The 26,335-nt window shown below is 35.6% G+C and overlaps 1 protein-coding gene and 1 long non-coding RNA gene across 2 annotated transcripts; one reads left to right on the forward strand and one right to left on the reverse strand.

The window, feature by feature from the left end:
* The first annotated feature begins 326 nt into the window (after positions 1–326).
* On the forward strand, positions 327–740 carry LOC120190401. Its single transcript, XR_005522615.1, has 3 exons — positions 327–347; positions 422–536; positions 643–740. It is a non-coding gene; the product is annotated as an uncharacterized LOC120190401 (long non-coding RNA).
* Positions 741–3,462: 2,722 nt separating this feature from the next.
* LOC120190131 (nijmegen breakage syndrome 1 protein-like) lies at positions 3,463–25,701 on the reverse strand. The gene is made up of 13 exons (XM_039193260.1): positions 25,665–25,701; positions 25,509–25,544; positions 25,176–25,407; positions 24,997–25,085; positions 23,995–24,125; positions 21,729–21,775; positions 21,529–21,637; positions 18,657–18,743; positions 5,476–5,647; positions 4,283–4,701; positions 3,892–3,953; positions 3,671–3,770; positions 3,463–3,540 (listed from the first exon to the last, which is right to left on the reverse strand). Exons 1-13 carry the CDS (start codon positions 25,699–25,701, stop codon positions 3,478–3,480), a joined length of 1,584 nt encoding a protein of 527 aa, XP_039049191.1. The 3' UTR covers positions 3,463–3,477.
* Positions 25,702–26,335: the final 634 nt, after the last annotated feature.

Raw genomic sequence — 26,335 nt, forward strand, 5'->3', positions numbered from 1 at the left:
TCCCAGCTTAAAATCTACTTATATCTACAGGTATCTACAGCCGGAACATTTTGGATTGCTTCCTTGTTGGATTGTCATTTTTCTTGCAGGTTCGACGAGATTTATCAATCTCATATTTCAAAATGCTTTTCATGTTTTATATTCTTTTCCGAAAAACATTAAGCTCAATCGCATACTGGACCTTCAACAATGGAAGGAATTGTTGCTGTACTGGTAAATCCAATGAATCAATGTTTTAGGTAGTAGTTTTCATGAACGGAATCATCTTCGCGTTGACACGTTCGACTCGATGTAGGTGTACACTGGATCGTTTTCGTTAGGCATTACCTTGGGTTATAATGTCTGAGGTAAGTTTACCCTGGTCTAGATTTTGCAGCCTTCTATATTATATGAACTGAAAAAAAAAAGGTTACGATTTCAGATATTTCCCATAAACATGAAAGGTTCAGCTGGAAGCCTTGTTACATTGGTTAGCTGGTTAGGCTCTTGGATTATTTCCTTTGAATTTAACTTCCTCATGAAATGGAGCTCAACAGGTAAATTGATTGCATCTGATATTGGCCACTTCACCTCATCATTTTGGCTACAAATATTGACCTCTTTCTCCTATGTTATACTGTCTAGCTTCCATCCCCCTTCCAGCAACATTCTTCATTTTTGCTACCATATGTGGATTAACTGTTCTATTCGTAGCGAAGCTGGTGCCGGAGACAAAGGGACGGACGCTAGAAAAAATACAATGAATTCATGAATATAAAGCAAATTTGATATAAAATCATTATTCAAGGACTTATTTGATGTTTTAGCTGTAATTTAGGGGTAAACTAAATATTAAAAAAAATTTAATGTTGACACATCATCAATTTAACGGAGATGACAGTGGAGCGACTATTTTGTTACAAATCGATAACATTAGTGACCAATTTATTACTTCTAAAACTTTAATGGAGAAAATGAAAACTTACTCAAAAATTAATAATCATTTGTGTAGTTTACCTATTTTCCCTAAAATTGGCTTAATTATAAAAAAAATCAGATTAAACGTCTTTTTCTCATTTAGATGAATAAACTTTTTTCTATCATTCTAAATATCTAACATTACAAATATTATTATTTTAAGTGTATCGACTGTAATAACCGTTAAAAATTTTGTTAAATGACATATGTCGTATTTATATAATTTTGTACATTTTATTTGAAATAAAAACTTAAAATTATAATTTAAAAAACCAAAAAAATTCTCAAATCTTATAAAACCCAAAACTTTAAAAATTTTAATTTCAATCTCTATACCCACATTCGGTAGTCTCTATTTGTTGTCGATTGAACCTCCACCCCGACAACTTAGAACCTAGAAATCGACGAATAAAACTTCTTCAAATCGCAATACTCACGTGACCCGTTGACAAGTGCGACAATAAGAAAGATGCTGATTGACAAGAGAGATGACAAGGGTGATGGCGATGGTCATGACCGGGGAGGAAGATGGTAAGGTTAGAGTTGGGGATTTCAAGGATTTGAGGGGTTTTTGTATAATTTTATAGAAAATAAGGTTTTTTAATATAATAATATTAAAAAATTATACATTTGTAATATTTGGCACCTAGATTGAAAAACAATTATAAGGTTTTTTTTTAATATAATGATATTAAAAAATGGTACATTTGTAACGTTAGACACCTAGATTAAAAAAAATTGTAAAGTTATGGATTTTAGAGATGACTTTTTGACGTCTGTTACGGTCGAGACACATAAAAGGATACATTTGTAATGTTAAGTACCTAGATTGAACAAAAATATTAGACACTTAAATGAGAAAAGATGTATAAATTAAACATCTTTTATATTAAGTCCTAAAATGTTATGAAAAAATTATTTCCCAATATATTCTCAAAAATTAGTTTTTTTTCTTTTTGAAATAGGTCTCATTTTTTTAGAACAGACTTAGAATACAATAGGAGTTGAATTCTTCATTGATAGATTCGACATGAATTTTTGAGCACAAGAGATGACCCAAATCTAAGATTATATCATAATTATACAAGGAATTCCATGCATAAGAAATCAACTTTAGCAAAGGTTGAACTCAGTGGAATTTACTGTACATACTGCATGAAAAGGCATCCAGAGTAAAACGAATTAAGTGGATTGTGGAAGTCCCTTTTCTTTTAATTTCATGTGTATAATAAAATAACTGAAATGGATAAAAATTTGAATGAAGAAGCAAATATAAAGTTAAAATATAAATTTTTTATTATATTTAAAAGGAAGAAACATCGAAGATCGGAAGAGAAAAATACAAATGGTATAACCCTAATTAATATTCACTAAAGAAAGCAAAAATCCTCTCCTCACTTCCTTTTCATGTCGCCGGCAAGGAGATGCTATTAGGAGTCTGATTTTTTTTTTCTTTCCAAGTCAAGAATGGACTTAGCCTCGTGGAGTGATCCTCTACAAAATTCATCTATTAATTTCAAGTTAGAAACAGTGGCGAATCTAGAAATATTTTTCAGAGTGGACATATATATGTATTAATAATAAAAAAAATTGTATGGGATAGACACTAATAAAATTTCAAGTGGATACGATCAGTAAAATAAATAATAAACATAAAGAAATTCATATTTCAAGATGGACACATGTCCACCCTAGAGTATACATGCATCCGCGGTTGACTATAAATGAGTTACGTGAGCTAGGGTTTGTAGACATTTGGAAGATAAGGTGAGATACTGGCTTCATCATTCATCTCCATGTTTCAAATTTCATTTCTTTAGTAATTTCGTAGTGTTTAACTGGTAACCCATGCATTTTGTTATGGTTTATGTTCTTGGAATCTCAAAGAGAGGAGGTTGGCGGGAAGTAGCTCCCAGGGAAAGGATAAAGTTCTAGATTAAAATCTTTGGTAGCTTTGTTTTGAGTTTCTTTTGTGATTATCTTGAGATATGTGATTCTACATTGGACTTGTTAACGCTTTTACCTTGTTCAGGTATGAACCCTGGATTATTCTTTTGCTATTTACTTGACAAACCAAATCTCTTGTAGGAGGACAAGATCGAGCCAATTCCGATGGACCAATTTAACCCAATGTGTGGTGGGAAACCCCTTAGGTGGTTAAGCGTGCATTGGTCTCAAGTGTTTGGGTCGGTCCGTGACACTGTCATATGAATGAAAAGGTGCTTCATTTTACTTACCTACCATGTGTTTTACATATCAACATACATGCGTGGGCACCTTTCATATCCACACTTAATTATTTCATACCTGTAAATACATAACTTTAAGAACCGAAATAATCAGTAGGGTAACTAAACTTGCAGACACATAAAAATGATATCTTCTCCTAAATATAAATGTATGTATTTATATACACATGGCAGTGACGCAAGCTCTTTTTAACTCATGCCATGTGTCCCTCTGACAAAGTTATATACTAGTGATTACAATAAGGTATGCACTACACTAAATACACCTTTGTCAACCCCGCATATGAAGTCCTCCACGACGAACAGAACCTGATAAACCACGTTGTCTTCCCCCCTACATTATCAAATTAGAGGCCGAGTACCAGGAATATGTATGTATGTATGTATGTATGTATGTATGTATGTATATATATATATCACCAAATCAAAACCAGAATAAATTATAAACAAAACAGAACATAAACCTTTTCATTAAACATGTCATCGGCAATGGCGTCCATTTTCTTTCTCCTTTTCTCCTCCTTAACAGACTCAGCCAACTCCCCACTTCCAAATTCATAATCTCTAGGATCCGGAAAAGGAAACACAACCGTGCACACGGATACAAAATACATTACAAGATTATACAAACCAAACAATTAAACATAATGTGGAATCCATATAGAGCTATGAACTAGGATCTTACTTGTAAGGATATTTTGAAAATGGAACAAGATTGCTGAAGCTATTTCCTGACTGAATGCTTGCCTACAATAATAATAATAATTGAACGGTTAATATTCCAACCATTCACACATGAGAGTAGAATTAATTCAAAAAGAACCCTAGTTTTCCAGCTCATATGTATTGGCGAGGAATTCCTAACTGACAAATTAGATGTGGCAACATAGTGATGACATAAGAAATTAGTAAAAAAAAATCGATTTAACACAATCAGATCCAAGTCCCAACAATTATATAAAATAAGTAAGAAGGCAGTGTGTTAATATCTCAACAGAATCCAGGAGAATTAGCAACATAAAATCATGATGACATGGTAAAAGAATAAAACTTAATGCATGCATAAAAGTTGTTACCTTGCGAAAGCGCTTGTAGTTTTTAACTCCATTGTCAGCTTTAAAGCTACTTTTTGAGCTTACATTTACATCTCTAACTTTCAAAACTTGGCTATAAAAAATTTTAGAACTTCCATATTCAGCCTCGTCGGCCTTATATCTTTTTGCTGTCAAACAACAATTATCATCTTTGGAGGTTACTATGCCACCCTCCAATTTACTAGTTTCGTGACATATAGAAACTTCTGCTGTGCTCACATAGCTAGGGGATTCCATGGAAAATCCTCTGTTCACATAAGTATGAGCTCCTTCCTTTTGAAAAGTATCATTTGCATTAACTGATGTAGCTGTTTCATTTTCCTCTTCTGTAGTAGCTGTCTCATTTTCCTCTTCTAAATCAGCTACTACAGTTTCATCTGTGGAGCAAGAAGAAACAGGAACTGCAAAGAGATAACTAATTAAATTTAACCTTAATATTCATAAATTACAAGTAAATGCTATTTCAATGAAACAGAAAAACAAGAAATAAGAGGAAATAACAAAAATAAAAGTTAAAAGATGATTCCAGAGTCCAGTAAAATTTTGGGAATGACCATGTGCATAAAAATATTAGATCATAATATTGCAAAACTAATACAATACAAAATACTATAGAGAAAACTGCATCATAGGATATTTTAGTAGGTAAGCATCATTTACAAACTTTTACAGCTAAAGAACCTTCGTTTAAGCAGAAAAAGAAAGGTTTACCCTAAAGTCAAAGTCATCTTAATCCAAAATTTTATGCATCTTATTCAACATCAATAACTAAGATCTTCTTTCCATCCTCCAAATAATACAAGCTGCAGGGATTTTTCAACAAAAAACTCAGTTTTTTTTTTAAATCAAAATTAAAGATAGAAATTGGGGAGATGGAGTAAGAGAAGAGAGAGAAAGATGGCTGACCAGTGCTAATTTGGCCATCCGACACACTAGATAATCTTCAGGCTAGATCAATGCTATGTGCCCGGCATGAGGCACTATCCCCCTTCCACTCTATTCTCTCTCCTTCCCCCTCACCCAGACAAATTTTCTATCCCTGTTTTTTGTCTTCAATTTTCTATTTTTACTTCAGTTTTTTTAATATATAAGTGCTCTTTCAATTTTAAAAAATAAAACATTTTTATGGACAAAACCATATGTGCACTTATCTGGAGTATAACATGAATACTTACCTGATGACGATATCAATATAGAGTGATCCAATTTTCCAGATAAAAGAGCACGGATTAATGCCATCTCATCCACTCTATATGACAAACCAAGTTTATCTAACCGATCAAACTTGTCTGCTGATCTTCCAGGGACAACATACGTACAACAAGTATTTTCTCCACGCTCAAAAGCCTAGGAGAAAAATGCTTATTAGCAAGCCTACATGCAGATAATGAATTTGCAGGGTTATCACTTGAAGCCTAATCAATAAATCAACAGTAAAATGCAGAATTGGTATTTAATAATTAATTATCAGAAAATTGTCAAAATAGAAAAAAAAAACATGAGTGAGAAAGGTAGGAGAAAGAGAGTAAGTGAAACTGGTCAGTCATCCTCCGACGAGGAATTAGGGATGGTAAAAAAACCCGAACCCGACGGGGAAAACCGAAAACCGAATTAAACGGGTTGGGTTCGGGGATGATAAACGGGGACGGAAAAAACCGTTTATGCTAAACGGGGATGGGTTTGGTAATCCCTGCCCCGATTACCCGATTACTCGGCCCGATAAATATTAAAAATAATTATATATATATATATATATATATATATATATATATATATAATATTAATAAATTTAATTTAAATTAAAATATATATAATAATATTTATATATTTAATTTAAATATATATACTCGGCCCGATACCCGTTTAAATAACTGTTTATACTAAACAGGGATACTCGTTTCCCCGCGGTTTTCCCCGATTACCAGATGGAGATCCCTGTTTAAATCCCCGCGGTTTTTTAAGCGAGGATGGGTACGGGTTTTTTAAACGGGGACGGGGGACCAATACCCGGCCCAAACCCGGCCCGTTGCCATCCCTACGAGGAATGGACTGTTTTTGTTGATAATCTCAGTAAGAGAGTTACTAGATTTGAGTTAAGAGAGATTTTCAACCATTATGGACGAGTAGTGAGGGTCTTTATTCCAAGATTTATAGTTAAGCCAAATTATAAATCATCCACGTTTGCTTTTGTGCAATATGAAAGGGAAGAAGGCTGTAGAAGAGCAGTGTTGAACGTTGATGGAACGCTGATTGATGGAATGAGAGTCTTAGTGGGGGTTGCTAAGTACAAGAAAGAGAGGAAAGGAGAAACTAAGGAAAAAAGATTTCAGCTGGAAGCTAACAAGTCAGTTAGAGAAATCTACGGTGGACAGAAGGATCAACTGGAGAAACTGCATAGTCTGAGGGATGGCAGAACTTATAAGGAGGTCTGAAACAGAATTCTTACACGGAATCCAACAGGAATGGGGTGTCAGCTAAGTTTGAATTTGAGCGAGATCCCACTAGGGATTATACGGGTCTTGGGATGAGAGAGTAGTGGGCCAGAGGCTTTCAGCTCATTCTGATTCTAATTGGGAGTTATATTCCCCTGTTTCTAAAATAGTGCCTGTTGGGCCTGCTGTCAAGTTTATATGGGACGGGCTTCAAAATCACAATAAGGTTCAGTCTCCTTCCGAATTAAATGAGGATGGATGCAACATAATAAAGGAGTTAAATGAAAGGAGTTAAATGAAGGCTTACAAGAAGCTGTGGTTAATGTAATGGGTGAGCAAATAGATGGAACTGCGCTTCAAGAGGATAACAGCAGAGTCAAAGTGAAGAGTTCTAGGAGATGGAAGCTGGGTTATCAGGTTTCTAAATGTCTGTCAATAAGAAGTGCTCCGGATGGAAGGAGGGGTTGTGGACGCTTTGCTAGAGTTTATAGAAGGTCAAGTGCTAGACGAGTCTTGTTATGTTCGGGTATTGATAAGGAAAACAATCGTTCAGAGGGCATTCAAAAGCATAATCTGAACAATATTGACTTAGAAAATAGTCAACAGCTTTCTATAAGCAATTGGGAAAGGGGATTGGATAAGGAAATCAATAGTTCTGTCATTGTTCAGAGTACTTCGATGGTTCCTACTATTAGCAGTAAAGTTTCACAAAGTGTGGCAGCAACTTCCTTTACTGATTCAAGGTCACGAATAAATTATAGAAGGAAGAAGAGGTTTAATCACAGAAGCTTTGGACTTGGCAGAGATTTCAACTGTTTATTCCTGTACCTTTTCTAAATTGTTAGAGGAAGCATTGGCCACATGGGAAGTATGTCATATGTTAGGTATTTCTTTCAAGGAAGGGAGGGAGGCATTTATTGAAAAAATTTTGTGCCTTGAGAAGGGTTCGGAGGTTGTAATGGAAGGTTGATATGCCGTTTAGGTTTTGTTGGTTGAAGGGTACGGTTTTGGTGTTTGGGAGTGAAGCATATATATGTAGAATTTAAGTATTCTTTCGTGGAACATTAGAGGCTTAGGGAGGAGTGAAAAGACGGTGGTTGTCGCAAGGCATGTAAAGAAGGTCAAACTAGTTCTGATTTTTATTCAAGAGACTAAGCTCGAACAATGTCAGTTGTCGATTGTAAGGAGGATAGGAGGAAACCTGTTAAAGGGTGTGATGGTGTCTCCAGCACAGGGGTCAAAGGGTGGGTTGATCAGTTTGTGGAATGAGAATGTGTTCAAAGTTACAAATCAACATGCTTACAGCAGGTTTTTGGAACTGGTGGGGAATTTTATGTACGATCCAAAGGAGTTCGTTTTCATTAATGTTTATGGTCCTTCTATTGAAGATGAAAAGGAGGATTTTTACGGGAATTGTTGAATTTTGTTATTTCGATGAATCTTCCGGTTTGTATAGGGGGTGATTTTAACGCGTATCTTGATCCGGAAGAAAAGCTAGGGAAATCACAGAATTGGCATTCAATAAATATTTTTAGTTCATTTGTGCAACAAGCTAATTTGATTGATCTGCCCATGTCAGGAGGGACTTTCACATGGTGTAGCAATAGAGAAGATTCAACATGGGTTAGACTTGATCGTTTCCTAATATGTGGCAGATTCCTTAACAGTTTTCCCAAGATTTCTCAATGTCTTTTATTGAAATCAATTTCAGACCACAATCCGGTTTTGCTGGAAGTTATTAGTCTCAATTGGGCCCCCAAACCTTTTAGATTCTTTAATTTTCTTTTACAGGAACAAGGCTTCGATGCATTTGTTGAAGACTTGCTGGCAGTTGAGAAGAATAAGAAGAATAATGGGGGAATTTTCAGGTTGTTACAAACTGCAAAAAAACAGATAAGAAGATGGCCTGGAAGTAGTCATCTAGGACTGCCAGACTCCATTTCGTTGCTTGAAGCGGAGATAAATGACTTGGAAATTAAGTCACAAGGTGGAATCTTATCTAAGGGGGAGTGGGATCAGTTGGTTGAATTCAATAAGGAGTTGTGGAGGCTATTAAGGATCGAGGAGAGTATTTGGTGTCAGAAGTCCAGAAATAGATGGATTAAAAACGGAGACAGAAATACGAGGTTTTTTCACCTCAGTGCTATGAAAAGGAATAGAGTCAATACTATTCATTCATTGAAAATTGATGGAGAACCAATCTTGGACAAAGATAAAATAAGAGGCAGTGTGTTCAATTTCTTCAAGGCTGCTTACAATACAAATTCAGCCTTGGAGGTTGAGGGCCTAAATTTTGATTTTGCGCACTTAACAGTATCTCAAAGCGCATATTTGGAGGCGGAATTCTCTGAGCAAGAAGTGTGGCAAGTAATTTCTCCTTCGGATAGTGCAAAAGCTCCTGGTCCAGATGGTTTTTCCATGGGTTTCTATAAGAAATATTGGAACAATCTAAAGGAGCAGATTATGGTGTTTTTTTTCCAGATTTCTATAAAGGGAAAAAGTGGGCTCATGGGGTGAATCATGCTTTTATTACCTTGATTCCTAAGAAAGGTAATCCCGAGAGCATTAAAGACTATAGACCCATTAGTCTTGTGGGAAGCCTGTATAAACTACTCTCAAAAGTTATTTCAAAGAGACTTATTTCCTGTGTTAAGGATATTATTAGTCCTTCACAGTTTGCTTTTATTCCGGGAAGGCAATTGTTGGACTGTGCATTTTTAACTAATGAAGGAATTGATTTTTGGAGGAGGCAAGGTCGTAAAGGGGTTGTATTTAAAGTGGATTTCAGCAGAGCATACGATACTGTAGAATGGCAGATTCTTCAAAGGCTAATGAAAGAAATGGGTTTTGGTGAGAGGTGGGGTTCTTGGATCGCACAATGTATTTCCACTGCTTCAATTTCGGTTCTAGTGAATGGGTCACCTACTGAGGAGTTTTCTATTGATAAAGGCTTGAGGCAAGGTTGTAGCCTTTCTCCTCTTCTGTTCAATGTGGTTGGAGAATTACTTCATTTGATGTTGACTAAAGCAGTGGATTCAGGTTTTTTTCAAGGGTTCTCTTTCGGCAAGAATCAGGAATCATTTACTTTGTCCCATCTGCAGTTTGTAGATGATTTAATAATCTTTTGTCAAGCATCTATCACTCAGATTAAGAATGTTAGAAGAGTTATGAGGATTGTTAGCTTAATGACGGGGCTCCAACTAAATTTAGCTAAAAGCAAGCTTTATGGAATTAATGTGGAGAGTGACATCCTGGATGATTGGGCTAGGGACATTGGTTGTTCTATTGGTTCTTTTCCCACCGAATATTTAGGCCTTTCTTTAGGGGCGTTAAAGAACTCAGAGAAGCTGTGGGAGCCGGTTATTGTCAACTTCAATAAGAAATTGGCAGGTTGGAAAACTACTTTATCTATGGCTGGTCGATTGGTGCTTATTAAGTCGGTATTATCATCCTTACCTATCTTCTTCCTATCTATTTTTAAGATGCCTTCTACTATTTGTCAGTGGTTAAATTCCTTGATGTCGAATTTCTTATGGGGGGAGGGGTTGACAAGAAGAAATTGCATTAGGTGAGTTGGGAAACTATATGCAGGTCGTTCAGTGGTGGAGGCTTGGGAGTTGCTGATTTGAGACTTACAAATCGAGCGTTGCTGGGTAAGTGGATCTGGAAATTTGCTAATGATAAAAACTCGATGTGGAAGAAGTTCTTATGCAGTAAACACAATGTGAGTTGTTATTCCATGGATATCAAAAGGGTTATCTCCCAAAAAGACTCTTGGATTTGGAGGGGAATTGTGAACAACTATATTAAGGATGATGCCATTGGAGGTTGTCTTAGATCTCATGCAAAGCTTCAAATAGGTAATGGTAAATCTATTTCCTTTTGGAGCGATACGTGGCTTGGGGAGCTTCCCTTGAAACTGTTGTTTCTGAGAATTTTTGCCCTTTTTCCAAATAAATTGGGTCATGTAGCTGATTTTGGGAGTTTTGAATCGACTAGATGGGAATGAAATATTACGACTAGGAGGAATCTTTGTGATTGGGAGGTGGAGCAGTTGGTAGAGTTAATGGATAGGCTGAAAGACATTAAACTTCTTGAGCCATTGGAGGATTGTTTGTTGTGGGATGGTTCGGATAAGGGGTTGTTTTCGGCTAAAGCTTGTAGGAAAGCTCTTTCTTCTTTTCATGATGATACTTTTCAGTGGAACAAATGTGTATGGCTGGGTTTAGTTCCTCCTAGAGTGGAGACTTTCCTGTGGCAATTGTCCCATCAAAAAGTTGTTGTGAGAGTGGAGTTGTTGAGAAGGGGGGTTCATATAGTGGAGAACTCTCTCTGTCCTTTTTGTAATCAAAGGGATGAATCTTTTCCGGTTTCTTGGGAACTGTGGACTAAATTTATAGAGTACTGGGGTATTCGGTTAGCTCTATCGTCTGACCCTTCCAATCTGCTCAGTTCGTGATCGGATTTGAGGCCTAATTCTGCTATATGGAAGTTTATTCCGGGGGTAATCTTTTGGTCAATTTGGAAGATAAGAAACAAGATCATCTTTGAGAAAGGAAAGACAGAATCTCATTGTTTTTCACTATGCATTTTAGATTAGCCAAATGGTTTATAGCAAAGTATCCCCTTATCTCAATTCAGGTTGATTCTTTAATTGGCGATCCATCTCTGGCTGACAATTTTACTGCTTCTAAGAATCTGAACAGTATTGTGTTAAGCTGGAGTCCTCCTCCAGTGGACTTTTTTAAGATGAATGTGGATGGGGCTATTAGTAGTGTTTGGATGGTGGCTGGTATAGGGGGTATTCTCAAGGATTGGAATCGGGTTACACTTATTTCATTTTCAGAGAATGTCGGTCCTGCTACTCCCATTCTAGCATAACTGAAAAGCTATAAAAAAGGCATTGACATCTTTGTTTCTTCAGGATGGGTTTCGAAGGGTAGGCTCATTATTGAAAGTGATTCAAAGCTAGCAGTGGATTGGATCAAAGATCAAGTTGCAGTTCCTGTTTTTCTGTCAAATTTTGTTAAGGAAATTATGTTTATTGTTTCTGTAAAACAGGTTATTGTCAGGTGGATTCCTAGGTGTTGTAATTGTGAGGATGACAAGCTAGCAAAGGAGGGAATTGGGTGATTGTAGATGGTGTTTTGGTTGCTGCGTTTGTCTTAGAGGGAAGGAGTTACAGGAACGTTTCGTGTCTTATGTATTTTGTAGGAGTGTTCTTAAGTCTTAAGTCTTATGTATTTTGTAGGAGTGTTCTTATGTCTTTTGTAATTGCTTTATCTTTAATAAATTGATGTACTCTTTTCCTCCTTCCGCTAGTTGGTTCTTGCCTTAGGGTAGAGAACTACTAAGAGGGAGGTTTTTAATGAAGCATCCTATTCCTATCAAAAAAAAAATTAATTATCAGAAAACATTCTATTGGCAGAATAAGAGTAGCATTTATCAAATAAATCCAAGACCTTAGCTCGCTATTATTAATTTAGCTTCCCCACAACATAGGAGATCTGATACTACACATGCTTGCAGTTTGTCATTTGTGTTAACCAACTTTCTTGCAGCATCACCTGAACACCACAAGCACTAGTTGTCTTGCCCCCAAATTCAAACCTAATCATTTTATTACTTTTGGGATGATATGTGGAAAATACCTAGAGTGTATTTACTTCTAATCAATTTTCCTAGAATTTTCTCATTCTTGCATCGGTTCCAAGGCCTTCCTTGTTGCAATCCTATTTTTCTACAACAATCTGATTTGGCACAACCCTAATTTTTCCTTTTCAGTAGTAAATCGGTCTTTTCCATACAGTTTTTGAAAACCTTCATTGTCTACCATTATGTCAGAAACCACCAAAACCAACCTGCAGAAGAACAGATTCTCGCCCTACTAGTCAAACCTCGAATACACAAACATCCTATCAACTCAATGGTCTAAATTACCTCAAGTGGTTTCAACTGGTTCAAACTTTTATAAAGGGTAAAGGCAAGTTGAGTAATTTGACAGAATCTAGTCCTCGCCAGGATGAAGCTATTTTGAGAACTTGGGATGAGGAAGATTGCATGATTATGTCTTGGTTGTAGAATTCTATGGAGCCTGAAACTAGTGACAAATGTATGTTCCTACCAACTGCGAAGGCCATATGGGCTGCTCTGAATCAAGCTTACTCTTAAGATTTTGATGCAGATTCAATCAAAGAAATCAAGACCAGAACCTCAGCCACGAAGGGAGTAAAACAGTGACTGAATATGCCAATGCCCTTCAAAACCAATGGAAGAAATTGGATTATTATCAGGTGACTGACTTGAAATATAACAACTGTGACACAACAATCAAATCCAGAATCTCAGTTCATTGAAAGAGACTGAGTTTATGATTTTTTTAGTTGGACTCAATTCTGAGTTTGATCAGGTTTGGGTTCAAATCCTTGGTCGGGCTGAATTAACATCCCTTAATGAAACTATTTCTCTGATTTGGGTTGAAGAGAGTTGAAGGGGTGTTATGCTTGAGACCCACCTAGTTGATGGATCTGCAGTTGTTGTATCTCGTTCCAAGCCGTCCAAGGCAAATCACAATAAGCCCAAGGGGTCGAAAGGCACCAATTCGGAAGATTTTTGTGTACGTTTTCTTACAAGCCAAGGCATACAAAACATCGATGTTAGAAACTGCATGGTATACCTCTTAGTTGTGAGTGGGGGAAATGGGGTCAGTGAAAGCGACAAGGGTAAACACATATCACAGATCAGTCAAATCAAGACCTGACACAAGCTCTTAGACGATTCAACAGTGCTGAGATTGAAAAATTGCAAACCTTACTGAATAATCTTGAGCAACATTCTCCAAGTACATGTTCATCAGCTCTCTAGGTACACTCTCATTTGGCTTCCATATTTCTAATAATTTGTTTGTGAATTCATGGATTTAAAACTTGGGAGCACTGACAGGATGACCCATACATCAAACATGTTCACCACTTACACACCCTGTCCTAGTAATAAAAAAAATATTGTTCAGATGGTAACGAAACCACTGTAGCCGGTATAGGAAAGATTTCTATCACACTCACTCTTGTCCTTCAAAGTGTTCTCCATGTTCCTAACTTATCTACTAATTTTGTTTCTATTCACATGCTTGCAAAAGACTTACACTGTCCTGTTACATTTTACCCCTCTTATTATGAATTTCAAGACCAGGATTCGAGGAGTATTGAACATGTTAGAGCAAAGGCTGAACTCTATATCCGGGAGACACTGACCAATCCAATGTCACTCAGCGTACTTTGTCTGTCTTTCTTTTATTCCACAAAATAAGGATGTATTTTGGTTGGACCATTTTTATCTAGGACACCCTCCCTTTTTAGTTTTGATAATTACGATTCCATCTTTGTTTAAGGGGTTATATATTGGTACTTTCCATTGTGACTTTTGTGAGAATGCCAAACAAACCCGGGCATCGTTTCTCACTAGAATAAAGATGTTCTCTCATTTCCTTAAATTCATAATGATATCTGAGAACCATCGCCTGTCCAAAACATATCTGGTTCTAGGTGATTTATTTTGTTTATTGATGATTGTACTCAGTCTCTTGGATTTCCTTGTTAAAAAACAAATCCAATGTCAGTCGTGTTGTTCTCACATTTCTTATGATGATTCAAATTAATTTAAAACAATTGAAATTTGACAATGCCAAATATTATTTTAATCAAGTTCTATCTCCCTTCTTTCAAAAAGAGGTAATTATTCATGAGCCTTCCTAAGTTAACACATCCTAACAAAACGGGGTCGTTGAGTGAAAAATTGTCATCTCCTAAACTCCATCAGAGTCCTCTTATTTCATCAAAACATACCAAAGTAATATTAGGGAGAGGTGGTTCTTATTTCCACTTAAATTATAGATCGACTTCCTTCAAAGAGTAGTATATGATCGTAAGATGCACATTGGAAATTATTGGAGTAATATCGCTGTCAAATTTTCAAACTCTACAAGACATACTTCCTCTAAGAGAGAGATTCTCGCCTTGCTCCTCATTACTTCTATCCAAATATAATTCAATTGACCTTAGTCTTTCGTGTGAAAACTAGTGCACAAGAAGGACTTGAGAGACGTGATTCCTACATCATCCCCTATTATAACAATACCATCAACATATACGACAAGGGGAATAATGTCAGTTACTGATTATCTATGAAAGAAATAAGGGTAACATTTACTCTTTTTCAGCCCGAACTCTTGAATCATCTCGCTGAACTTTTCAAATCAAGCACTAGGACTCTATTTCAATTCATACAAAGATTTCTTCAAATAAAAATCCTATGATACTCCCCTAGCAATAAATCTATATCGTTACTCCTTATAGACCTTTTCCCAGAGATCACCATGGATAAAAGCATTGTTAATATCTAACTGGGTTGGGAGTTGGGACCAATTGTAAGATTCAGCTAAGCAAACAAATAGACGAGAAAAACAAAGAAATCGGCCACAAGACAGGAAGTGTCTGAATAATCTAGACCATAAGTTTTTTTTTTATAGGAATTGAAGGTCTCGTTAAAAACCTCCTTCATGATTAAAGGAGCTTATAGAGAAGCTCCTTAATCAGTGGGAAGAGGAAAAGAGTGCCTTAAGATTTCATTAACCATAGAAAATACACGGTACAACCAGGGAGCCACCCCCAATATAAACAAAATGCCAAAAACAACCTCAAACAATCCTATCAGAACCAGCCTAATCCAACAAAGCAACAACAACAGCCTAAAAAACAGACTGGTCAAACTCAAAGCCTAAACGTGGCCCAATAGACGCCCAAACAAAACAAAACAACCATAATAAAAGCCAAGGATAACAGCTGACTAAAACCATAGAAGCCAACTTGTAACTCAAAAGCCACTTAGCTTTCTCATGATAAGAATACAAAAAACACGCACATAGCCGCCTTTCCACCACATTAACTCGTCTTGTCGGCTAAAACCATCCGAACTTCCAGCTCCAAACAATAAGCATGATTCAGATCACCTGAAACTTCTACTCCTTCCCCCACCATAGTCTTCCGAAATCAGATACACTACTGAGCCATTAGACTCACAACCCAATTCTTTCCCAAAATGCAAGGAATCGATCGCATCCTTCTGTTGAGACTGCCCCAATGCTGGAAAGTCAGAATTATATTTGAATCTGCCATCAAAAACAGACACCCCTTCCTCCCACTGCACCTTACTCTGATGTCTCTTGCTTCGGTAACCCCTATACTTTCTTTTGGGAGATGTAAAATTCTCTTGAAAAAATTGGTCAGATCTATATTTGTTGCCCAAACCCTCTTTAGGTCTCATGAACTGCCTAGCGTTACCCTTTGGATTTATGTATGCGCAGTTGTAAGAAAGGCCATCTTGAATCCCATCCTCCACCACCCTTGACTCAACCCGACCATCCAACATGGGGAAATCATTATAATAATCCTTCGAGCCCACAAAAGTACATGCAGGCTCACTACTTTTCCTGTAGGAATCTTCTTTCTCCCTCTCCACGTGAACCAACAAGTCGAGATATAAGTCTCGTCACCGAACCATCTAGATTTACTTGGGTAGAGAAGACCCATTTGCATCCAATTGTCTTATTTCCTTTAGGAAAACCCAATAAACTCCCGTATAATTGTCATTAAAAAGCATTATATCCTCAGACATAGCTTAATAGCACTAGGATTAGATAACGTTGATTTAGTTGTTGTAGGAACGTAAATGAAGTCTAGATAGGCAATTAAAGATTTAAGTGAAAAGAATCATAGGAAATAAAATTGACATTATCTTTGAGAAGGTCAATTGGCATATAAAGGAACATGTATCATCAGCCTTTCTTATCCTAAAGTAGACTTGAAGAACCGATGGTTCTTCTAAAGTCAAAGGAACACTAACAACTATTTGCTCTACAGAGGAACCACCAACATTGGAACATCTTCAGTGGTCAAAAAAAGTATTGGGAGATGTTAACTAATAGACTAGCCACTCTTCATCTTCCCTCGGTATAAGGGAGGTGATCTGCAAGAAGAATGGTGTTTTCTTGAATCAATGACCATTTGATCGAGGATTAACTGTCGTGATCTGTGACGCTAGAACCAATGATTGTTTGTTTGAGAAGAAGAAGCATGTTCTTCTTGTCTCAAGAAGGGCACTGACCAGATTAGTCTTTCAATGGATCTTGATATTGAGAAAATTAGCATACTCCTCAACTGACTGCAAAATAGCTAGAAGTAGCAACATTGGCAGTCTAAACTCTCTTACCGGGATTCTACAATTTCTTGTTATATCACTTTGTTTGATCAAGTTCCTTGCAATAAAAAGAAACAATTTCGTTGTTACTAGCAAAATTTCCTGCCCGTATTATTTTCCCTTCCAACATCATTCTCTCCTCCTTTAGCAATTAGAATACTAGGGTAACGAACAGGTGCAAAATTCTCAATGCAAAGTATCCTATTAAACACATCTTAGAGACGTGATACCAAAACTGGACAAGATCTAAGACTTGGTAGTTTAGGCTTATGATGGAAGACTGCCATTAAACTCATAATTGGTTATTTGTTCTCGTTGAGTTTGAAACACTTTGGCATCAATACTAAATGACAACAGCACATTCAGCTCTTCATTAATTCTCTTGAATTCCATAAAATGGGTTGTGGGAGATTTACCCTCATTCTCAACACGATAAAAGGATTTACATACCTTATACATACGAGATAAATTCCCTTTTCCAGAATATAGGAATTTCAAATACTCCATCAATTCTTTAACATAATCACAATGAATGATTAAACCGATTACCTCATCCTCAATCGAATTTTGGATCTACATGATTAATTGACATCCTCCCTCAACCAGAGCTTTCGAATTTCATTAGTTGGAGGATCATCGGTCAAGCGATCATCCTTATCTATACTTCGTAGGTAGATAGATACGCAATATTTTGCTCTAGTTGAGATACTTGGACCCAATTAATTGATGCCCAGTGATCTGAAACAAAATAATACTCTACCCAATTTTCGTAAAAAATGGTCTCAATATATGCATGAACTTAAGTGGTGTCCAACAATTGAAAATCAACAAAAAACCTTCACTGTACCAAAATGCCAAAACCGTCAACACCACTAACGAATAGCGGAAACCAAAAACGTCAATCTCGATAGCAAATGACTAGCAAGGTCTTGTCAGGATCCAAAGAAGGCATTGGAGATGGAAGCCACCATCGAAGAACCTTCTCATGCTCTCCAGTCCACCAACATGTGATGACAAGAGCAAAACCTTCAAGTGATACAACACAACCACTCACCAACTTGAGGGGGAGTGTCAAAAATAGCCGTGTAGTAGTAGTAATCTCATTTGTTTTAGGAGTATTTTATGAGTCTTTGTAATCTAGATAGAAGTTTAGCTTTAGTAGAAAAGTCATATTAGAAGCCATCTGCTCAATTTATTTAAACTTTTGTAATCTCCTACTTAAATAATTATTTTTTTTACATTAACTCCATTATTCTTTCCTTCTCTCTCGATTTATTCTCCTAGATTACAACAGGTTGAAATGATCAAATCTATGTTTACCTCCGAACTCTTTGTTCAAGGTTATGGGAATCTAACCACTAGCATGATTGAAAGAACAAAAGTACAAAATTCTAGGCTAAAACTTCTGCAAAAGGTGATAGATGCTTAAGCTTTTTAAGTCTAGGTGTTACAAAACAATATTGATATTCTATGCTAAACCACAACATAAATGAATATGAATTTGTACAATACAACAACAACAACAACAACAACAAATACAATGAAACAAGCCATAAAGAATACTTATGTCACAACAATGATTTTATGTAAGTTTTTCAAGGCAAACATATAATATGATGCCAATACAACTAATGGCTTGTTGGAAAGAAAACATGAAATATGAAAGGTACCTGATTATTTGAACAAATGTCTTTAACCCAGATAACCCTTGAGCCACTCACTTCTAGTAGCGACTGCAATCTATCCCCAAAATTGTACTGCACAAAACAATGAAACATAAAAAACTATAGCTGACATTTTTTGTTCAAAGTTCCTAGATACCAATTAGTCTTAGGAACAAACATTAAAGGTTACAAACTTTTCTTTCACTAATTATATTAATCCAAAGAGATTCAACAATAAACGTTGGCATAGGATAAAAAGGATATGTAGGTCAGGACATGCATTTCAAATTTTGAAATAAAGATGGAACACATGGTAACTCAATAAAACTTTAGACCTGATGGAGCCAACTACATGCATGAGCTTTTATAACAATAAAGTTGTGAACACTAAATCTTTAAGAGCTCACAAGTGACAAGAAAATTTGTGGGAGAACAGTGAAACAAATCCCTAGGATATAGAGATTTTATTCATTGATTTATTCCTTGTAATCAGAGATTAGATTTAGGGAATATTTAAAGAGAAATTAGTAGATTTTTAGGAGAAATAGCTTATTTTTTGGAAATATTTTATCGATTATGTATTTAGTTATTTTTCCCTAATTAAACTGGGTTACGTGCAATAAAAATAGACCACTCTTATTCAACAAATATGCAAGATATAATTTCTCTTTTCAATTCAGAACATAATATCAGAGCTTTAGGAATATTATTAGGAGTTTAATTTTGACCTTCATTGCTACGTATTTTGTGAAGCTTTGTGACCTTCAAAGTCAATTTTCTTTTATTGTCCTCTCTTACATTGTGAAACCTTTTGGACATCATCATTGATTAGTTATCATCCAATATGTCAAAATTGGGGAAACTACTACAACACAATCGAAAGGGATAATCCAAGCCCAACAACTAATAGAATTGCAAAATATTCAAGCCTCTTACAGGCTAGATGAAAATAATTACATAAGTGATTTCAGCTCATCCGGATTGTGTTGAATATGGGAGATTAACCATCTCATGGAATAGGTCCTACACTGGGATCCTAAGTTAGAAGCATGGGATGAAGAAGATTATATGATCATGGTGTGGTTGTGGAATTCCATGATTTCATATATATGTACGTGTGTTCTTTTGCCTACTTCCAAGGACATATGAAATGCCATCAGCAAATCTATTCCAAAACCAGAGAAACCACTAAAGTATACAAAGGTCAAGGTGATAACCAGGGAAGCAAAATAAGGGAATAAAATGGTCAGTGCATATGCAAGCCAATTGAAATCCTTGTGGCAAGAATTGAATCACTAGCAAGTGATAAAAATAAAATCTTTGATGATGCCGTGGTTCTAAAGGAGTTTATTGAAGAAGATTATGCATAATCCTAAGCCCATCTACAAGCATCTCAGAGTGTACTCTAGAATGTCAAAGTAATACCTTAGATGAAATGAAGGATTCACACGTGACGCATACACTGATGTTGATTGTGCTAGATCAAATTGATGGGGTTAAGGGGGAAAACAGCAGTAAATCAAAAGGAACAAGGCTGAAAATGAGTTTGAAAGAAGTTGGAACTCAAGAAAAAAAAATAGGGTTTAAAAGCCACTAGTTTTTCTTTATTAATTCAAAGATGATAATAAGATTAACTGTGGCTGTAAATCTATTACAGCTTATTTACAATAAACTTTCTTGCAAACAAAGTTACTTTCGTTACAAGTAAAGTTTTATTCTTAACCCTAAACTTAACCCTCATGAAAACTAATACTCTAAGCTATCCAAAATATCAAATACTTGAATGAAATAAAACTGAAATAATAAAATAAAATAGTAAAAAATTATGCTCCTGCATCACAATTGTTGATAGAAGCTCAACCTCAAGAAATTGCACCTTCCTCGGTGGGAACCTTGAGACATGGAAAAGTACAAGGCAAAGTATAATAGTCCACCAAGTCGAGAGGCTGAATTTCGGGCAATAGCTCAAGGTATGTGTGAACTACTAAGATTAAAGATCATTCTTTAAGAATTTATAATTAAGGCTGTGGCCAAATGAATATTGCAACAACAGATCTAAATCAGCAATGCTGACAACCCAGTACAACATGACCAGACAAAGCACACTGAAGTTGATATATGGTTTATCAAAGAGACTTGGAGAGGATAGGTGTACACACATGGAAACTTGCTGATGTTTTTACCGAAGGGTTCAGTTGCTCAGTTTTCCAAACTATTGTATCCAAGTTGTGAACAGAGAATACCCATTCACCAGCTGGAAAGGAAGGGTAAGAAAATCGTGAAAGTAAATCCTTAAATATAGGGACTTGATTCACTAATCTATTCCCTTGTAATCAAGGATTTGATTAGTACAGATTTAGGAGAAATTAACGGCAGTCTTTTAGGAGAAACAGAAAGTTTTTGGAGAGATTTTATTAGTTATATATATTTAGTTTGTTTCCCTAATTAGAGTAGATTGTGTACTATAGATAGGAACCATTCTTTACTCTTCAAATATACAGTTTCTGACATCTTTTCAGTTGCAAAAAAGAATCACAAGGAAGAATTTCTATTATCACTATTTAGGAGGAAGCATACAACTTCAGTTTCTTGATTCACTAATTTATTCCTTTAATTGATACAATATACATATGTGTCACATCCTCAATTTTAAAATAAGCTAATATAGCAGCAAACTGTCCAGAAAACCTATATAAAATGGATACCGAAAAAATCAAAGATTTATCACAGGTGGTAAGCACCCAACATCAACAAGTGCATGTGAGAACCAGTGAAAAACCACCAAAGCAAAAGATGAATATATAAATCGCACCAACTTTCTTCTTTACCTTCCGCACTCTGGACTGTGGACACATGTGGTAATATGAAAATATATTACCACATGTGAAGATTCTAACAGAAAGGTGTATCCTCCCAAACAGTTTTCTCGCGTTTTTGGGTCTGCAACTTCAACAAATACTCCATCAACCATTATTTTTGGAACATGGCTGAGGGTGAAAACCTAAATCAGCACTGTTATAGAGGAAAACTTCATGTGTAAAACTAACCCAAAAGGTACAACACCGAAATAATACTTACGATAGGCAGTCAGGAAACTCAGTGTGGATACTTTTGTCAGCTACAAGCTAAACAAAGTACAGAGGTAAGTACAATTAAAGATAATAAGTAAACATCAACAGTTTGAATTTCACCCAAAAAAATTTAAGAAAAACAGTTGTATTAATTTTATCAACAAAAACATTCTTGACTCTACAAAAAGAGCAAGGCACTCCACAATCAATCTACTTGTATTAGCTATGGAAGCAAATATTACACTCCACATCATTTGATAATAATAGATTGGGAAAATTATAATCTTAATGCATCATCTTGGCAGGTTAAACACTTTACTTGATTTCTAGCTAACAAAAGCTTAAGCCTTCATATTTTCTTTCACTTTTTTGCATTTTTCCAGGATATTTTAGTTCTTCAGGTAACTGAAAACTTACCTCATCATGTACCATCATTTCTTAAAATTAATACAAGGAAAAAAAAATCCATTTGAGTTAAGAGGATGTTTACTACATTCCGTTTCAGTATTTTAGCCCTAAATATGTCTTTACAAAGTGACCATTCATGAAGAACAAGTATATACAATGAACCTTAGTGCCACTCAACAAATAATATGCTAATAATCTAATGTGTAATGATATTTTTTTAATTAAATTAACATTTTGCATAATTGAGATTTTATTGAAGCTTAATTTACAATTTTCCTTGAAAAAAATAGAACAATTTACTAGCATTACTTAAATAAGTTCGGCTTCTCTATTCAAGACACAAAAATATAGAACAATTTATAAATATTAATTAAATAAGCTGCTTTGATTCATAGACTTTTATATCCATTTGAAACAAAAACATAAAAAGGGCTCTAATTCAAGACCTAGCCAAACATATTAAAAATGTCCAGAAGAGGTGGAGAAACCATCACTAAACGCTCTGATCATTCAAGCTGTTAGATACATTTATATAACCCATGGAGTATTGAGAAAATACAGGAAATAAGCACCTTCTCAAGGATTTTTTCCTAGCTGGTTGACTAGTAGAAAAATGTAAAAGGATGATATCAGACTCAAAGACCTTTGCTTTGTTGGAGTCCCCCTCCAGTTGATTTCTTTAAGATGAATGTGGATGGAACTGATAGTTTTGACGGGATGGTAGGAGGAATCGGTGGTATTTTAAGAGATTGGAATCGCTCTACTCTCCTTTCTTTTTCCGAAAGTGTGGGTCCTGGCCCTCCCCCTTTAGCAGAATTGAAAGCCATCAAAAAAGGCATCGAGATCTTTATCTCTTCAGAGTGGGTTTCGGAGGGTAGACTGATTGTTGAAAGCGATTGCAAGTCTGCAGTGGAGTGGATTAAATCTCCTCCTTCAGCTCTTATTTTCTTTAGTAATCTAGTTAAGGACATTTTGTCTATTGTATCAGCTAAGCCGTTTATAGTTAGGTTGATCACTAGGGGTTGCAATTATGAGGCTGATAAGTTAGTGAAGGAGGGGATTGGGTGATTGTAAGTCTTTTTTAGTTGTTTTTTTTTTTTTGAGAACATATGTATTTGGTGTATTTTTAAGTCTTATGTAACCTGTTTATTTTTAATATACTGAGGTACTCTTTTCCTCCTTCCGCTGGTCGGTTCTTTCCTTAGGGAATGGTACTACTATGAGGGAGGGTTTTAATGAGGCCTCCTACTTCTATCAAAAAAATATATCAGACTCGGAGGCAGGCACAACAATTTTTTCCTTTAGTTCTCTCTTTCCTTAAATACTTGGGTAGTGTTTCTTAATTATTTCTGGGTTGTCTTAAAATAATTTCCTTTCTCCCAAATTCTAAGCATTTCAACCTTGCCTTTCATCAAAATAGAGACTTTAGGAGCAACCTCTAACTTCTATGAAACTTCAAGGTTGAAAATGTTGTACAGTAAAGAACGAAGTACCTCATTCTTAAACCTTTGTGATATGAAAGGACTGAAGTTTCTAATTAGATTCAGCAGCTTGAATTGCAACAAAATCTCAAATTGTTATCAATAATTCAGTAAACATTTGGTAGGAATAAGATCCCAGATGTTTGGAGTGTGGGAATCTTGCAGTCAGCTAATAGTGTCTCAATAGACAACATCAAGAACAAAAATAAGCACAACTCTTAAAGGTTTCAAACAAAGAGATTTATGAAAAATGTATGGTATTTCGTAATTAAGTGTTCTCATCAAATCAGAATTACACGCCTACATAAATATTAGTTTTGCTTAAACAACTTAACATCACCATTACCATTAAAGGAGATAAGGGGGCATTTTAACAATCTATACCTCAAGCCAACTAGTATGTAAAAGCGGTTTCTTAGCCACAATTGCATCAAGTAGATCCCTTTGCAGGGGCATGTGTTGATCAACAATCACATGAGTACAATCTTCATTGTAGGCATGAATAAGACGAGCACCTTCATGAAATCGAAATGATAGAGTTAGCCAAAAAAATAATAATAAAGAATAAAATTGGAGTTATAACAGAAAGAAATTTCCTCTCCTCTGAGAGCAAACAGTGCCTAATGCAAAATCAATAATCAAATTTCTACATACAAAAGGTAAAGAATTGAAGATTATGATTCTAAGACTTTCACCACTCTACCCTATTTCCTAAGGTAAAGAACTGAAGATTATGATTCTAAGACTTGCACAACTCCACCCTATTTCCTAGAGAACAATATCTTTTTTTTCCTGGCAGCCGAACAGCCATCCAAGTAAAGCAATGCCCACATTATTTGGTAAAGCCTAAGGAGTCGAACTCTAAAACTCAAATAGTGGTCTTATCAAGGATAACCACATGAATACAATCCTATTCTTTTAGCAATTTTTTCCTTTGAAAACATGTTCCTTCAGTTGACTGTTATAAATTCCACAATTAATTTCAACCTCAGTGCAGCTAGTTTTGAGAGAAGTTGATTATCTGTGTAGATTTCTATTTGTTTATTGCTCATATCAAACAAGGAAATAATATCAATTGTTCATATCAAACAGGGAAATAATAACAATTGCTCATACCAAACAAGGAAATAATGACAATCTTTTCAAACACCCAGATCATATTTGCATGATAGCAAAATGCTTGAGGGTAGAACAAAAGAACTCCAGGTTCAGGTTCCATCAAGTTTAAGTATCAATTTTTGTTTCTCTCTTAATTCTAGAGGCAACATTAAAATTTTCTGAATGTGGATAAAAGGATTAAAAGAAAATACAACAAGTTTTAAAGGTGAAATTATGAGACAAAAAGCTTTGTGAAGATTGAAGCCAAAATGATAGATTTTAACTAACCAATGGATGAAACTTTGTCTTGAAGATAATGACTCATCTGGGAGGCCTCAGCACAGCAGATGTAGAATACTAGCGGTGCATAAGAGAATCTGAACAGATACAAGGGGCAAGAGGATTTAGTCGATTGGTAAGAAATCACTGAATTCATTGAAATAAAGAAATCATTAAATTGGCAGAACCTTAAGGTTGCATTTCCAGTTCCAAAAGAAAGAAGGTCCCCATCTTCTAAAGAGGTCTGTTTATTAGGAAATTGATGAACTTTCTTGTTAGAAGTGAGATTCTTGTTAATGAATGTCCCGTACTTAGACAAATCTTTGATTGTAACTTGAGATGATTGAGTCATTTCATCAACCATTATGTGAGCATGGATTCTGGACACGCCCTTGTCTTTGTGAATGATGACATCACACCCTTCAACAAATCAAAACACAAAGGAAAGGAGAGCAAAAATAAAAAATAGCATTTAACAATTTCCTCACAGAAAGAAGGTGAAAGGAAGCAAATTAGATCACCTTTTCTACCCACATAATACGTTCCCTTCTTGAAAATTTAGTACTTATCTTCTTCTCCTAGTTCTTCAACTGCCCAGATGGAATAGGGTTTCAGTATTGAAAATAATGCAATGCAGAAATGAAGCAATAGTAGCACTTCAATTAAGCTTTACTTGCCTGAAGAAGGATCGACGGGAAGCAAAGCCCAAATCATTGTTTACTACCTATTGGATTCTATTAAATTAAATTTAAATTTAAACCATTTTTTCTGCAAACTCCAAACGCTAAGATCTTTTGAGGTTAATTGCTATAGTACTTCCGACGGGTGAAGCATAAGAGAAAATATACCGTCGAGCTCAGAGGTGCACCCGGATGTCAACGGGGCGGTTTCGATCCTGGGATTGGTCCTCTCGTCCCCGTTCTCGTTTAAAAAATTCGTATCCGTCCTCGTTTAAAAAAACCGCAGGATTTAAACGGGATTCCCATCAGGTAATCAGGAAAAACAACGGGGAAACGGATATTTTCGTTTAGCATAAACGATTATTTAAATGGGTATCAGGCTGGGTATATATATTTAAATTAAATATATAAATATTATATATATTTTTTATTTAAATTAAATTTATTAATATTATATATATATAATAATTATTTTTAATATTTATCAGGCTGGATATCGAGGCGGGTATTCGAGTAATCGGGGCGAGGATTATCAAACTCGTCCCCGTTTAAAACATTCGGTTTTTCTCCGTCCCCGTTTATCATCCCCGAACTCGACTCGTTTAATTTGATTTTCGACTTTTCCCGACGAGTTCAGTTTTTTTTTATCATCTCATCCCTACTCATAT

Source organism: Hibiscus syriacus, unplaced genomic scaffold (assembly GCF_006381635.1).
Source record: "Hibiscus syriacus cultivar Baekdansim isolate YM2019G1 unplaced genomic scaffold, ASM638163v2 tig00116962_pilon, whole genome shotgun sequence".
Lineage (NCBI taxonomy): Eukaryota > Viridiplantae > Streptophyta > Magnoliopsida > Malvales > Malvaceae > Hibiscus > Hibiscus syriacus.